This window comes from Micrasema longulum, unplaced genomic scaffold (genome assembly GCF_059751315.1).
Source record: "Micrasema longulum isolate JH-2025_06_02 unplaced genomic scaffold, ASM5975131v1 h1tg001166l, whole genome shotgun sequence".
Taxonomy (NCBI): domain Eukaryota; kingdom Metazoa; phylum Arthropoda; class Insecta; order Trichoptera; family Brachycentridae; genus Micrasema; species Micrasema longulum.
The window spans coordinates 303,010-320,553 of NW_028278353.1; the positions used below are offsets into that span (position 1 = coordinate 303,010).

The 17,544-nt window shown below is 36.5% G+C and overlaps 1 protein-coding gene across 4 annotated transcripts in view; it reads left to right on the top strand.

Moving 5' to 3' along the window:
- Window positions 1-15,112, top strand: part of LOC148276672 (uncharacterized) — a 266,966-nt gene extending 251,854 nt beyond the window's left edge. For 3 of the 4 annotated variants that reach the window (XM_088233953.1, XM_088233954.1, XM_088233955.1), the window contains 6 exons: window positions 549-856; window positions 7,452-7,609; window positions 8,538-8,789; window positions 8,876-11,394; window positions 12,631-12,778; window positions 13,491-15,112. In XM_088233953.1, coding sequence (XP_088090079.1) covers window positions 549-856; window positions 7,452-7,609; window positions 8,538-8,789; window positions 8,876-11,394; window positions 12,631-12,778; window positions 13,491-13,787 — 3,682 coding nt within the window. In that variant the 3' untranslated portion in view covers window positions 13,788-15,112. Of the gene's footprint in view, window positions 1-548; window positions 857-3,809; window positions 4,099-7,451; window positions 7,610-8,537; window positions 8,790-8,875; window positions 11,395-12,630; window positions 12,779-13,490 lie in introns of those variants that run through there. The other variant, XM_088233956.1, reaches the window with a different exon arrangement.
- Window positions 15,113-17,544: the final 2,432 nt, after the last annotated feature.

Consider the following 17,544-nt stretch of genomic DNA (forward strand, 5'->3'; position numbering starts at 1 on the left):
TGTCAATTAGTTTTTAGCATAAAACCAGTATGTCATATATACACTGTATTTTCCTTATGAATCTCTAGATACTGTGTTATTATAGCTTAAAACTTATCAAAAACATTATACAGCAGAGAATATCCAACTTGCGAGAAACCGCATTGAATTATTGTGATATCACACGGAACTCCCGTGTGTGCCATTACACCACAGGAGCAAACAGACATCAAGTCACGGGCGTATTTATAGCTTCCGTGTGGGGCGGTGTTCTGGAGAAATATAGAATGGCTCAATATGAACCTAGTGTTCCCATGGATATATTTTTCCCTAGCTTTGTTTTTTGAGTACCTATCTTAAAAAACAAAGCAAAAATTAACAGTAGGTATCTCTATGGGGTTTCCAAAATTAATTATATCTAATGTAAACCACTTTTCCATAGGGGAGGGGGGTTTGAACCCCCAAAATTCCTCATACGTCGCCGTATCAAGTTTATATTTTTAAGAATGAGGAACTATCGAGTGTTGAAAAATTGCCGTTATTGTCACGCTTCTTTGTGTCGCTTTCAGTTTCGATAACACGGGTGGCGCCCAGACGAACCGGTTCCACATAAACCCCGCCCAGGAGGATCCCTTCTCCAAGGACGGTCTCCTGTTCGAGCTGGATGGCTTCAAGAAGCAGAACGGGTCCGAGCCAGAGGGGGCGTTCTTCGCTGCCGACAGGCCCTCCAACGGGAAGGGCGCTGCGGAGCACTTCGGGGACGAGGACGAGGACCTGGAGGACGACGACGAGGACTTGGGGCCGGAGACGGACGTGGACGCGGGGGACGAAGGGCTCGTGGGTCCCGGCCTGGCTCCCGCGCCTGACGGGGACATCGGTAATTGTTTGTTTACTTATCGGACTGAATAGAGCATATCGAGGCTGGACGCTACACTGACAGAATGCAGGTGCAAGATTTTTATTTCAAATTTTATGCTTTACCTAGAATAAAGATTACGCTTGCAAAGCTTTAAAAAAAAATGTGGGAGAAATAATGCGTTTAATGAATAAAAAAGCTTTAAATGCGATTATCTCGAAACTTGTTTTAATGACTGAATGCGTTCTGTCAGTAAAGCTTCGATATATTGTACTGACATTTCTGTGTGCGAAATAGAGCCAGAACATTAATTTTTAAAAATATTTCATGTCAAACTTACTGGAAATCGAACTCAGGACTAAATACCACTATACCACGAGGCTTGAGCATACTTTCGGACCATTGTTCTAATACCGGTATGTTTTCGATATTACAATTTCAAATATCGGAAACCCGTTATTTCTATATTTTCTAGGTACTTTTGCTAAATATGTATTAAATACTTTCTTTTTTGCTTCGTCGCTTTCAGTTTTCGGGTTAAAATTGTTATAAAAAATTCTGGGAAGAAAAGTGTTATTATTTTATTTTATGTTACATTTAATTGAGACACAAATCCCAACTCCATGGAACCAAAGTGCTGTGTTGAGTTGGGACGAAAATTTCAAAGCAAATGAACAATAATTATTATTTAAATTTATCGTTTGTTTTTGAGGTTTTCGGCTTATATTTAAGCTTAGGTAGGTACAGGTATTTCAAACGCGACAGTAACATCTTTAACCTAACAAACGTATACATGTCTTAAAACACACTATGCTATGTTTTTAACAAATTCAACGAAACATAAAATAAGTAAACAGACTTGCTCAAAAATTAGGAACTTCTGTGCAAGTCTGTAAGCATTAAATAAAATCTAAATAAAGAAAATTCAGCGTGTTGTTGCGGGCATGGCTTTTAGTAGGTTAACTACTAAAACGACTAGGAAGCTACTGTCGCAACTGATGCTAGTGACGGAGTTTGGTTGAACGAAATCAGCATTCTGATTTCTGATTGGTTGAATGGACGAAATGGCATATGGCATTACAAAGAATCACGTTTGAAGTTTGAAACTTTAAAACCAGACAAAATAAAAAAAATCTCATCTAATATCGAAATCCCGGTGAAAGAAGTCAATATCGGTGTTTTCAATACCGCGGTTTTGGTCCGATATTCCGGTTTTTCGATATTATCGAAAACCGGTATCTATGTTCTACACGAGACAGACATTTTCATAATATTTTCAATAAAGCAACTTAAGGGCGCACGGAAGAAAACGGGCTCATTGCATTTTTTCGATTTTTGAGATATTTATTCCGCGTTCTTCTACAAAATCAGTATAGACGGGGTCTACGTTCAAGGCGCACGGAATTAACGCGGTAAAGGGGTTGTGACGCTGCCCGGTAGAGTTTCGATAAAAAATTGGCGCTTCGATATTTACGAACATATTATATTCTTGAATATTGATGGGCCAATTTTTATCGAAGCTCAACCGGGTAGCGTCACAACCTAGACTGTCTTATAATATAGGATGGTATTTTCGAAAATATCAAAACTTGTCTTCCCCACAAATTGCATGAAAAATCGCACAAAAACTATTGATATAGATATATGTACACATTTGATGCAGTACTAATCATCCGGTTTGTGTTCCATTCAACTTAGGTTCCGGAACTTAACTTGTAGTCAGTAAATGTGAAGCAGCTTAAAAAGGCGTGATATACAGCTTTGAATTCACGGTAAACTGGCATAGACAGTTAGTCTTTTTTACTCTACTACGCGTTTTGCGCGGCAATGTTAACGCAAGAACGCTTATTTTTCAGAACATAATTTTAAATGATCGTTCTATGAAGCATCATCTCTATTTATATAATTATACCTCAGTGACAAAAACGGGCTTATTGGATCGAATACTTGACAAAAACGAGCCGATCAAAAAAGTTTTTATTCCTTTTTTTTATCCTCGTTGAAATACCCGTTTTGCCGCGTGCTCTTCATTTTCCATCTCTTCTGATTTGTCCACCCGAGGAGTTGAAATATTCAGTCATATTGGAGCTGGTTTATAATTAATTTCTGAGGTATCTCCACTCTGGGGAGTACGGATAGTATTTGCGCCTGATAAACTTTAAACTGCGACTTGGCGAAGCAGTTTGGAGAAGAGGTGAGGCATATCGCTAGCCCAAAGAAGCAGTGAGATAAACCCGGAATTTCCGATTTTGAGATACACATGCGTATATGTTACATTAAATAAATTAATATTAGTAAACATAATCTACTTCAAATAATATAATTCATTCAGCCCCTTTGCTCATCTCAAAGTCCGATTATCTCCGAATATGTTCTTCAGAGATATCTCACTGTTGCTTTGGGCTAACGATATTTTTTACTGATGTATTTTCCGCTCGATATGTGTTATAACGATCAACTCGGGGTGGTGAAGACAATTTGTCTGTAGGTAAGTTTCAGTCTCAGGCCTCATGGGTGTTAGTAGTGAACCACCGCCTAGGCACCTAGTACCCGCGGGGCGGTCAGATTGCACCGTGCTCGTATACCGGGTGCAGTGCATGTACTCTCAGGATAGGTCGGATACAGAACCGGGAATCCGGGGAGCTCGGTCAAATCGATAACTTGTCAGCGCCAAATAATTTATCCTCCATTGTTACTGTATTCAACTGGATGCATACTGCTGGATGTTTAACGATAATATTTTGTAAAATCTAATTGGAAGTACGTGATTCATAAATCTTTATCCTCCTCGATTATATTATTAATAATTAATATGTTTGATTTTATATACCTCTTGTGCTTCTTATTACGTTACAATTATTTTTATTGACTCGTTAAATCCGGTAATGATAATCTTACAATCGTTTATGGTACAGCTAAAATATGATGCAAATTATTATCCTTATCCGTACGTTATAACGCGGTTCGGCAGCGCGGCGGGCGCGGGCGGCGCGCTGGGCGGACGGCGGCGGGCGGCGGGCGCGGTGCGCGCGCCGGCCGCGCGGACAGCTGCTCCGGGTTGCCGGCAGAATCGGCGCTTCAGTCGCCCGACGGAAGCGCTCTGTGTCGTGTCATGTGTAGTGTCTGTGTTTTCGTACTTTCCCCGTGTCCTTGCTAGCCGGCGTTCGGTGAATTTACCCGGAGTTTAAAGTTATTAACCTATGATAGTACTCCGAAATTCCCGAGAAAACATTTCTTAATCGACTCGGACACTCCGTATAATGGTATGTTCATCCCGCCCGCCCGTAAGATAATTATTAAAGACTGTCGTCTTGTATGTTGGTGTGAAGTTATTTTAGGGTTTATTATGCACTGTTCCAAAAATAAACCATAAGAAACGAGTCAAAGTGCGCTTTATTTTACCGCAGTTTTGATCCTTATCGTTATTCTTTATTTATCCGGAGACGTCATTTTATTAAGGCGTTATCCGTTTGCCGAAAAATTTCGAAATATATTCGCGACATGTCCGGACTGGTCCAGACGGCAGCGTCTCGCGTTCTCATTGAAATCTTTTTTAGAATTTGCCACAATTCTTGTATCGCCAATTACGCAGTTCTTGCAGTTACCCGTTGCAACAAAAACTTCAATCGAATTCCAAACTTTTTACTCTTCCGGAACTTTCTGTAGCCAACTGTCAAATCTCAACTCTACCCCCTTCACTCTTCACCTCGCGAATTGCACTATTCACGCCGTATAATTACGCAAATGCATTCTTTATTGATCTGTTTCATACGTTTTTCGCATTTATGTTTGAATATGATACTAGCGATAACACCTGTTGTTATTGCAAATGCTTGATAATGAGTTTAAACAGCATTCTGCGATCGGGCCTGAAGAATGTCATTATTATTCAATACGGCCAATGTGCATTAGAACGACGCGTGCTGTATGATAATGTTTGATAAATAATATTCGTCGATTGCGGGGACAGTCGTTTTATCATTTGCGATTTTCTCAGGGGGATGTGTTTGAAAGGCGTGTCATGTCGCGCCCGCCCCCCAGTACTGTGTCTCGGTAGTAAATCACCTGAGGAGGAAAAGCCCATGAATAACATAAAGTTAATATTATCACAGTACCTTTACGTCTGGTACAGTATAGCTCCATCCTCAGTTAGCTAATCATATGATTTAATTGTCTTTTCCTTCAAGGTGAGTAAAAACTTTGTACAATTTGCATTCACCATTTTCCATCTTTGGTTCTTTTTCACACTCGGAACTGCATTCTTCATCCGCCTGGACACATAAGTTTGTATCAATATAACAAAATATTTTATGAACAACATGCATATGTCTCAGGTTCAATTCCCGGCACGGTTGACATGAAATATTAATACCCTGTAACATTTGACAGCCTAAGACTGGCACCTGAAGTGTAAGACCAATCAACGTGATTGGAGTGCCCTATACACCGATAGGTGCGGAAGAAGGAATTGCGATGATGAAAATATTATAGTGAAATTTGAATTCAGCAAATAATATACCTACTTTTTTTCTTTTGCACCACACAGGCCAGGAGGCCCAATTACAGTGGTGAATTTATGCTTTAGGGAACCAATTTTATGCTTTTCGAGAGGATATCACCAGTTATAACTTCGGTTTCATATTGGTTTAGTGAAATTCTTTATAATGTGAAGCAAACATTGATATTTGTCATCAGTAAACACTAAATTTATTTCATCCTTAAGATGGATGATAGTTTTGGGAGAGTATTCTTCCCATCGACCAGTATTAATGTAGTCCATAGCATAGTGTTTATTACTATGCTATGGGGACGGATCCCATAGCATATTTATTTATACGTTTTTAAAAATACTGTGCGCAGTGTTCCTAAGTTAGAAATTCCCAGTTGAGTCAACTGTGATGGTTTATGCATTCATTTTCATTGCATCCAGTGGTGCATAGGGCACAGCATTGGTAAACCAAATGTATCATATTTTGATCATCTGTTACATGAAGGTAAGGTGATCAGTCTTACGCTTCAAGTGCCAGTCCACGTACAATGGAATATTGCAGTTTAAACAACCTTCAAAATCAATATTTCGCCAAAATTGCTTAGCACTAAAACGGTTAAACTTCTATTTCAAACACAGAACTATATTCTTCATCTGCCTGGTCACAGAGAATATGTTGTATTCCGTGTTCACCCGTATGTGCAACTTGAATTCGATTGCTGTTAAAGCATGTATAGTTAAGGATGTGTCTGCCAGTTATGATAGTAAAAAATCACTAGAAATTTCTTTAAGTAATTCAGTACCTTTCTATTTACAATAAAATATATATTGTATTGTAATTTTTTTGTGATAATAAGTCAAGAGATTTTAAATATTTACTTTAGAGCTATTTTACCATATTCGTAGTATTCGGTATGAGGTCATAATACCAGGATAGTGATGACATCAAATTATCTTATCAATTTGTAAATGTGAATAAAATGTCTCATCATTCACAATTATTTAGCAGGTTGTTTCCTTAAAGAATATCATTATTTCTTAGCCTGATTTAAGAGGTTGTCAACTTTTGTTTTTATCCGACTCAAATATACTAATCAGCAGTTAATATTATTTAGAAGTACTGAAATGTTGAAGTCATAAATTTGTTGAAAACGTTTGATCGGAGTTCATTAAAGGCTGAATAGGTATCTCTCTGTTCAACGTTACATTATGTTGCATAGGTATATCAATTTAAACTAAATCAAATAAAAGACCTAGACTTATATTCCCTTCTCAAAAATGTTTTTCCTCTGTTGCTACAAATTTAGATCCAAATACAATTATGCCTTCTGCATTATCAGAATATCTTAATCATTTCCCTATGCGAACCGAGTAGTCATAGAGCACACCATTGGTATTTCGATTGATCATTTAATACATGAAGACACGATGATCAGTCTCGCTCCTCAGGTCCTGTCCAGGGAATGTGAAATGTCGATACAAATTGAAATCGAACCCAGGACCTCGAACATAGTGGACAAACACTCTAACCAGTAAACCACAAGGCGGACTATCTTTACTTGATTTCCTTATTCAGTATTTTTATCTGATAATTGCCGTCACGTTGAAGAGACTCTGGTTACAGAATTCTGGTTCTGTTTCTTCAGAATATAAATGGTCTTTATCTTTCAGTTTACTTTACAAAATGATCTTTGTTCTGTATTCTGTCACTCCTTTATTGGCAATTTATAAAAACGTCATTAATCATCCTTTTATCCCTCTACAACTTTTGTTTATCCTATTGATACTTATTTCATCGATTGATTGTTATTTGAATTTTTCCAAGAACAATCCCTTACATTTATTTACCTTTCACATTTCTTTGCAAAATACTGTTCAAAGCCAGGGAAATGCATTATAATTTATTTATGTATTTATTAACCAGTTTTATACTAAAGATTTTTTAAATGAATAGACAATTAAGAGATCTACACAATAAATGGTATAATTGGTTTATCTATTATGGGAGAAGTTTTCTACATTTTTTAAGGATTTTTATCGGGAGGGTAAATTGTGGTCAGAACTTGTATTTCATATAATGGTTATATGAAACAATTGTTTTTCAACCTGTTATGTTTCAAATTTCAGTTTTCGATGGGGCGTTGGTAGAAAATGTAGGAGAAAGTGGCGGAGAGGACTCAGAAGAAGAAGACGAGTGGAACTACTTCAAAGGTGACAAGAAGGAAAGCTTAGGTAGCCCTCTGCACCCCGAACTTCAACTTCAGACCCGATCTCCTGATCAGCAAGTAGGTTTCATAAACCGATAAAATATGTTTCTTCTGTAGATTCGTGGTAAATATATAGAAAGTGTAAAGTCACAAAACTATCATCAACCTGTCATCCTTTCCACTTATCTCCCTTTTTCATAAAATTCATTAAGACTCTGCAATGCGTTTATGTAGTATTTAAAAATAAACACTAATTATTAGGATTAAAATTTATTAAAATCAGAATGTGTAATATGATATATTTATTTTACTCTCTTTTTCAGCTCATTTTCTTTTCCTTAATCATGAATTATCTTTGCCTCAATAATAATTTGAGTTATCTTTAGATATTTTGATAATTAAGTTATCATTACTATAAAATGATTGTGTTGGACTGGTAAATAATTCTGAAGTCATTACTATTATTACCATTTGTTTATTTACATATGTAATTGAATACTAAGCTTTCGTTATAAATATATATAATTTTTACTCTAATTCAATATCATACTTTCATTATCCATTTACCTTACAGTGTGATCGTAGCAAACAACCATGACTTCTTCTGCTTTCATTATGTCGCCTTTTGGTATGCCTAAAATTAAGGCTATTGAAGTTAACTCGGTTATTTTTTTTTTTAAAGTTCGTAATATTATAGTCACATTGAAGGAGAAAAGTACATAATTATTTGCATGATATATGTATATCTAAGAACCCTGCTTGTCGGTGGTTTTATGTGACTAGTCCTGGGCTGGTATTCTGTATAGTATAGCGCGCTTAAAGAAGGCTTTTTTTGTAAGTAAAACGCGGTTTAAAAAGTTTTCCACGTACGCTATTCCGTTCAGATACTACCCCTGCTGTGCTTAGAATTTTAAAATTAGTTCGATATGATTGGTGAAATGTATAGCAATATAAGCGGTATTACTCCTATGAGAATAATATTTTTAAAATAATCTCCTTTTTTTAGAATTTGGAGAGCGATTTGGAGGACGCCATGAGTTCCCCTCTGAACCCGGAGGCCCCACCCTTCGTGCCGGTGTCTCCCGCCCTTCCCGCGCACCTGGCAGCCGAGGAGGTGGTAGCGCAGTCTCCTCAGAAGCCGGTCCCTATGGACGACATTACTGTGCCGGAACCTGGAGAATTCCAAAACGAAGTTTCCACCCGCCTTCACGATCTGGATACAGCTGAACAATACTTGAATGGACATTCTGACAATAGCGTAAGTGGAGACTTAATTTATCTTTAATTTTAATATTGACTTTATGGCCTTCTCTCTTTTGACAATTTAAATTTTTATCTTTCCAGGCCATGTCTTCGCAGGAAAATTTGAAAGAGACACTTCACGGTAATGAAAAACACGGAGAGGGGCTAGATTTTGGAGATAGTGATATCGAAAGTCGACTAAATTCCACCACGGAGGCTGTAAATCTGGCTGAATTTGACAGGGTACAGAAAGATACTACAGATTTCTGTGATGTACAAGTAGATTATGCACCAAACACTGACCGTGCCTTCGAAGATGAGGGGATAGATGAAGAATTATACGAAAGACTGAAAAATAAGGAAAGGGATCCAATGAGCATGTCCTTCTATCAAGAAAAAGATGAAGATACTAGTGAAGTAGTGCACAATCCCTTCGATCTTAATGCTGTTCAAATACTCCCTAATATTAGTGATGACGGTTTCAGCAATGACCAACCTATTCCTGACAATTCTGTTCAAGCTCTAATATGTGGGATGAATCCATTTATGGATAGACAGGGTGACCGATCGGATGTTACTTCTCATGAAATAAATGAAGCTATTTCTGATCTTGATAATGCTGTGACAAATGAAATGACTGATTCCATTAATATTGAAATTAATAGGCCATCGAGCCCCCTAATATTTGAGAAAGCAGATACAGAATTGCCAGAAGATGTACAATCTCCCATCAGTGATAATGTAAGCCAGTTAACTGATCCTAGTGAGCAAGAAGAACATCGTGATCTGGTGCATCCAGAGGAAGTTAATAATGTAATTAGCCATGATTCAGCATTTTCTGCAGAGGCATCTTCTCCCGTTCCTTCGCCTTTGGAGGTAGATGAATTATGTCATATTTCTAAGCATTCTGCTTTCTCTCCAGAACCACCAGTTCAATCTCCGGAACCTTACGAGGCATCTGAAGATCAAATACCTCTTTCTCCAGAGCCAGTTGAACACGTATTCCAACTGGCCGAACTCAGAGTGGAGACTCCCGAGTATGGAGAGTTAACTCCCGAAGTCATTCCACAGTACCGAGAGCCTGAAATCCGTACTCCCGAGCCTGAAGTACATCTTGAACCTGAAATTATATCCTCACATTCCACAGAAGTCTTAGCCCAATCACCGACGCCTGCAAAATCCCCCGAGCCAGTTGACGAGAGTATATTTGCCGTTCCTCAGGTGTGCCCGGAGCCTGAACACTTACCTGTATCTCACTCGCAGCTCGAAGAGCAAAAGAATTTTGGAAGTTTCTTTAACCAGACACAACCTCGAGAAGATATAAATAATTTTGAATTACAGGGAGAACTTTTTGTATGCAATGTAGGATTCGAGCAAAACAATGAATTCGTTCCTTCTAATGTATTTGAAAATGTTGCAGAAAATATAGATAATGCTATTCTTAATGTTCAACCTGCAGTAGAAGAAATTTGCGAATTTGTCGAGTCCAGTGTTGTGGAAAATGTTAAAAGTGTGGATGAATTTACGGCAAATGAAATGTGTAAACCATTGCTTGAGGCTGGAGAGCAAGAACAACAACTCCTTCCTGTTCATAACGAATTCTGTATTCCGTCTTCTGAGCAGACTGAAAATATTAAAACTAATGATTTTAATATTGATTATAGTTTCGAAGCTCTAGAAAAAGCGTCTAATCAGTTCATGGATAATAACGAAACCTTTCTCAACGACTTAGTAGAAGAGAAATTAGTTCACCAAAATGAGACTCCTTTAAAAGATCGTATCGAAATAGATCACTGTATGGAAAGAGTTACCGAACAATCAAACGAGATATTTAACAAAGTGGATTCAATTGCTAATGAGGTCATTAATGTATCTCACGACTTACTCAATGGATTCCAAACTAGTCCTTTGGAGGATACCAATACGAAACTTGAGGCAGAAGTTTCAAATGTAGAAGTCCCAGCTCCTGTAGATTCGATTGTCTCTGCTCCATTGGCGATATCTGCAGCAGTTGCTACAGCGGTAGCAGCAGTGTCTGCTGCGGTTGCATCAGATGATAAAAAACTGCCATCCAAAGCTAAACCATCCAGTGCGGTTAAAAAGACTCCGACCACTACAAAGACAGCTGGATCACCTACCAAACCAGCTGCTCCTAAAATGGCAACAGCACCAGCTGCCAAAAAACCAATTTCCTTGACATCTAAGCCGACCAGTGCCCTTTCCAAAACCGCTCCAATTCCAAAGCCAGCAGCTCCCAAACTTGCTCCCAAGACTGCAATATCGCCTACAGTTAAACCCCCCGTTGCTAAAACAACAGCAGCCCCCAAACCACGGGCTCCATTGCTTTCTAAGATATCAGCTACAGTGGAGAAGAAACCTCTCGTGACGGAAGTTAAGAGAGAACCTATCAGGAGGCCAGTTCCCGGAAGTGTCGCTGCCAAACCGGCTCCGAAACCAGCTGCGGCAGCTCCCCGGCCAGCCACAGCCCCCGCGAGGCCAGCCCCGGCTCCCGCGAGGGTTCCGGCTCCTCGTCCCGCTACAGCTCGACCGGCCAATGCCCCTCGCCTGGTCCCCGCCACCACTGCTGCTGCTCCCAAGTCAAGACCCGCACCCATTACCAGGTGTGTAGTATTTAAATTAACCAGAGAGAAGCAAGAGAAGTTTTCGTTTCAAGTTATTGAAAGAAAATATTTTTGAGAAGGGAAAATGGAAGTCTAGGCTTTGACAGGGTCTACGACCACGTAACAACACACACACTGTGTAACATTCACCATTCTGCCTGTGTTTGAACATCCACACTTCCTCAACTCTCCCATCTGTTGACTTTTGTGAAGTAAAAGAGCTAAAACCTTTATTGATGGTGGTAGCAAAAGCCTAGATTCCCATTTTCCTTTCTTAAAAATGTTTTCCCTCTCTGCTGTAATAAATTTCAATCTTAATTACTCCTTAGGGAGTGAAATCCAGCCTTGTTGACAAACATTTGGACGTGCTCAAAATATTGTAAAGATATTTTAATTTAGGAAGCTTTTCATTACCATGACTACCCTTATTCTTATAAATAAATATCTGTCTCATTTAAACATTAATAATCTCATGGTTTTCTGAGATTTTTTTGCTCTCAAATAACAAGGAAAAGTGAAATCATAAAGAATCCTTCATTATTTGAGTTTCCTACAGCCCCGAGATTAAATTTTGATGACCAATTTGTCTATCCAAAATGTAAATTAATTATTTAATAAGAAATATCACTTTTTTTAAAAACATTTTTAAAGTCATCGCTTTGGCCACGCCCCTAATATGTCATGATTCATGTTCAATTTAATCTTTGTTTCTCATCATTACTTTTCCGCACCTAATGGTGCATAGGGTACTGCATTGGTACACCAATCGCAGCGTATCTTGATATTTTTTTTTGTTACATGAAGGTAAGTGATCAACCTTACACTTCAAGTACCAGTGCAGGGACTATGGAGTATTCTAATGTGAAAACACCCCTTTAAACAAATATTTAATATCAACCATGTCGGGAATCAAACCCGAGACCTCTTGCATGGTAGGCAAATGGGCTGACCTATACACCACGGGGCTGACTGAGGTCCTATTTCAAATTTTTATTGAGTATTGTCACGAATCTTGATGTTACAATTATCAATGCCAAACATGTTTTTCTAGCGACACATTTTTTTATAATTTCTTTTTTAAAGTTATGTATGAAAACATTTCTCCACAATATCCATATTGATTTTCAAAATATAATTAATTATTCTGTATCCATTTCATACATTTTTATCGATATTTGTAGTATGTGATATTTTCCTATTCTGTGATATCAAATCTACATAAAATTGTTGTTCCAGGGCCCCGATTAGCAAACCCAGTGTTGGTGCAACTAAAGCCGCACCGGCTGCAGAAAAGTTGGCCAAGGAAACGAGCAACAAGCAACTGTCAGCGAGACCCACTCCCGCCCCGCGTACAGTCACTTCATCTACCAGGACAGACACCAAGGTTAATATTATTCATTTCCATAAATCACATCGTAGAATTTTTAATCTTCATTACAGTATAGCTACATTGAAGCGGAAATCTAAGTTAAAGTAACTTATTCACACTTCATTCTCTGGGCAACATATCTTCGCCGTTAAGATATAAATAAGTCACTAACCCTAAAGAATCGGTTTTAAGTTGAATATGCCAATATGCCATTCAAAGCGTAAAATTATGTTCATTAAGAGGCAAAAGTCACCAAGACTCGGGAAAAACATTGCATAAATCAAAATTATTTGTTGTTAGTGAAAAACAGAAGCGTGGCTTTAAAGTAAAATCTCAACAAGCATAAATTACTTAAGAATTTATTGGCAGTTTAGGAAGATTTTCATTATTTTTTGATTATGACAATTTTCTTTCTAAAAACAACATCTTGTTTGTGTTTTGGTATTTGTATAATAAAACTATAAACAACCAACTCTTTTGGGTTGCATTGTCCAGATTCAAAAACAAGCAAAAGTCACTTAACCTAATTTACTCTAACGAGTGACTCCTACATGGGCGTTGTGCAGAGTTCATTTTCATCTTGAGTTTTACCCACCAAAAGAATAACAAGGTTAATTTTTAATATTTTTTCACAAAGGAAATATTCCATGGTAAAAGATATCACGTGTTGCTAGTTGTTTGTATTAATTTTAAACCTATCTTCTAATTTTAATGAATTTGGTTTCAGACCTTATCAAAACCCGCAACGAAAACGACAACGACTACGACCGTTACAAAGACAAACATCTCTCCCATCAAGAGACCAACCAGCGCCACCACCAAGACAAGTGTGACCAAGACCACTACTGTGAAGCAAGTAGGGAAGACCGTCACCAACGGCACCCTGGAGAAGTCCATTAAGGAGATGAAGGACGAGCTCTGCATGAATGGAACTCCCCTCATCACAGACCTTCCCTTAAAGGATAATTCACCCGAGCAAGTGGATAATTCGTTGCTTCCCGTAATCGATGCAGCGGCTGACTGAACGTAATTGTACGACCACATAGTATTTTCACTTGAAAAGAAAGGATTTTGAGATATTAAAAATTATCCGGCTTATGTTAAATATTGTTTCTTGAAGATTTGTTATAGTTTTAATGGTGTTATATCTTTCGGAATGGTATAACATTTGCCTAAAAGATCGATTGGACCGCAAACCCAAATTGCATTTTAACTTATGACTTTACGATGACACTCGAGAGTACTCCACTTTATGCAGGTGTTTCTGGAAATGTAATACAAGTCTGAATTAATAAGATGATAAGAGTTGTGATTTAGTTATCTTTTATTTGAATATGGCTGTTTCCCTTGATTTTACATTTTTTACAATGGTCCGAGTATCATAGTTACGGAAGAACAATGAGCAGGGGTTAGGTTAAGTTATGTACACTACACTACCATGAATTAATCCAGCTGAATGTGAATGTCTGTGTCCCTTCCGTGGACAGACTCTTGTGTGTTTAGATTCCTGAATAATCCGTTTAGATGTTCGTCTTGCAGAAGACTCGTGTGGTTATTGTCTTACTTGTGAAGAGAGTGTGTTAAATGGTATTGTTAAAATTCCTCAGCTTACCGGCTTATTATTAAATATAGAAATATTTTTAATGGAATTTCTAATTATTATGTAGGAGAACATAATTCACTACTTATGCGCCTTAATAATTGTTTAAGTTGCGGTTGTTTTTTTTTTATTAGAATTAATAATATTAAATGAAAATATAAAATTTTATCCTATTTAGTTTTAATTTAAGTTTTAAATGCTGGTCAATCCTGTTGAAAAGATGATTGACACGCTTGATTTGTAACACAATGTTTAAATTAAAATTTGATATGCTGCCTCTTAATAAACTACATTTTAATATAAGTATAAAGGGGTTATGGACACTTTCTCGGCATATGTATTGCATCATTTCATATTCTACTTCATACACTGTGAATAAATTGTTTCCCGTTTATGTATATAGTTAAGTTGTCCTCGAGGATTTTGCCTAATGTCATTTCTATAATTAAGGTGCTATTGTGCAATGCTGTTGGAACTATGTTTATATGTTTGGCTATTGCTGGCTTTAGAGGAATGTCTAGGAAGGTTTGTCATCACTAGGGTGTGTGACGGCATTGACTTATCGCATTAAGTGTCCTGTTACAACGTATTGGTGCACTCTGAATATTATTAAGGAAAATATTTACTCTAAATTTTGAACTTACGCGGATTTGAACAAATGTTTTTATAATGTGTCGCTAGCAATTATTTCAGCTGTCCTAATTTATTACTTTTTGTATTATTATTATTTAATAAAAACCAGAAAAACATTTTTGTTTGATTTATTTCTTAAAATCCTTTTGCATCCCTTCTTAAGTGTATTTATTCAAAGTCAATTCAGCCAGCTCTCCACCGCTCACAAATGAGGAAGTTCAGCGCTACAGGAAATTAGATATAAAAAAGATTTTCTTTAATGCGTAAAAATTAGAGCAATTTAACTGTAATGGCAAGTTTCTTAAAAATGTATATAAAAAAAAAATGATTTTAATAAAGACAAACTGCTTTGAACAATGTCATTGGTTCTTTCAAATGAATAAATTATATAAGAGTTGTAATAGATTTCCGGTTTACAGGAAGCCAACTCAGCAGAACTCACGGACAAGAAGGGGAAGAGAACTTAAAACCGTCACACGCGGAGCAATTTCAAAAGAACAAAATTTTAAAAAATCAGCGCTGATAAGATTACAATTTTTTTGGTACTCATTCAAGATCATAACAAGTTGCAGTAATAAGCAGGACTCCAAACTGCAGATGCATACTAGAGCTGTGGATCTTACTATAGAACAAAATAAAATTAAGATTGTTTCAATAATTTGAAAATGCTGGGTGATACGTATAACAAAACCAAATATTTGCATGCCTTATTGGAGATAATTTCATAGTCATGTGAGAAAGTTAACTTAGTATCAAAAGTAATACCTAGGTCTTTAATATAATGGATTTGTTCAACGGCTATATTATTAATGAAATATTTTAAAACAGGTTTCCTGGATCGATTAAATGAGATATGGAAGCATTGTTTTACATTTAAAAACAGTTTATTGAGTTCGCACCATTCAGTTAGCTTGTCTATATTTTTTTGCTGTATGTTAACATCGTTTAAGTCTTTAATAATTCTAAAAAGTTTTAAGAACATAAATAACATTATTGACATGGAAAAAAGGCAATAAATCGTTTATGTACAGTACAAAAAGAAGTGGCTCTAAATGAGATCCTTGTGATACACCCGATGTTACAGTAAATTCATATGAAGAAAAACCATCTAATTTGACAAAAAGTTTACGATTACATAAATAACTGTTCAACCAATTCAAAAATGTTCCTTCGATTCCAAGAGATTTTAATTTTGCAGATAATATTTTATGATCAGCTTTGTCGAAAGCTATTGAGAAGTCGGTATATATTGAATCAACTTGGGCAAAGGCTCAACATATATATATATAGTCTTCATATAATAAAAGATTGGTTGTAGTTGATTATCCTGACATAAATCCAAGTTGAGCAGGTGTAATTATATGCTTAAAATTTACAATGATTTTATCTAATACTATATTTTCAAATAGTTAGGGAATCCCAGATAATATTCGAATAGGTCTGTAATTTAATACACTACACCTATCACCAGATTTAAATATAGGTGTTAGGTGGCTTATTTTCTATAATTCAGTGAATTAACCAGTTTAAAGAGAAATATTTAATAATGTTTGTAGAGGTTTTGCTATGAATAAAGAACATTGTGTGATTGGCGGAATCCTATCGGGAACCGACCCTTTTTTTTAATACCATCGTCTAATGTTATGTGACAAGTTTTTATATCTGGAATAATTTAAAATGAGAAACTAGGGGCAGTAATGACTTCATCTTGATTTATACACTTAAAAAAAATCAGCAAATAGATATACTTTTTTTTTTCACCTGGGTTATTCATTACATTTTTTTAGATTACTAATGTAATTTAACAATACTTATGGATGGGACCTTTCAGTCTTTGTTATATATTCTGAATAACATTGACTAGATAAATGTTTATGTATATCAGAGAAATATCTATAACCGTCTTCAGATCTAGTGGATTTATAAATATATTTAATATGGACAATTTTTTAAAAGTATATTTGTTTCTTTAAGAGAGCACTAAACCATATGGGATAAGAAAAAAATTGTTTGACGATAATTTTAGGAACAAATTTTTCAATACTTTCATAAACACACAAGTTAAATATGTACATTTAAAGCAATATCAATATTTTCCGAGTTTTAAATAGGGAGACCAATTGACAGATGATAGAAATTTGTGGATAGTAGTATAATCGCCATTTTTAAAGTTATGTGTTGCATTTGTTGACAACTGTTTGTTTCCACTAATACTGGATGGAATATAAATATTAGATATGATAGGTGGGTAATGTGAGTCTGGAGGTACCAATGGATCATATGATTGACTGATTTTTACATTATGGTGTTTGATGATCTTGTAATAACAAGATCAAGTATTCTGTTATTTTCATTAGTTATATTATGAAATTGTTTGAGATTAAGTCATTGCAATGTATCATGGGAGATAGACCTGAGGTACAGGTTAAGTTTGACCAGTTAATATGAGGAAGATTATAGTTACCAAAAAGATTATAGGCCCCGGATATTTAAGTCTTAAGCCTGATGGCTTTGAACCGTTGAAACGGTATCACAATGTTCAGAGTAT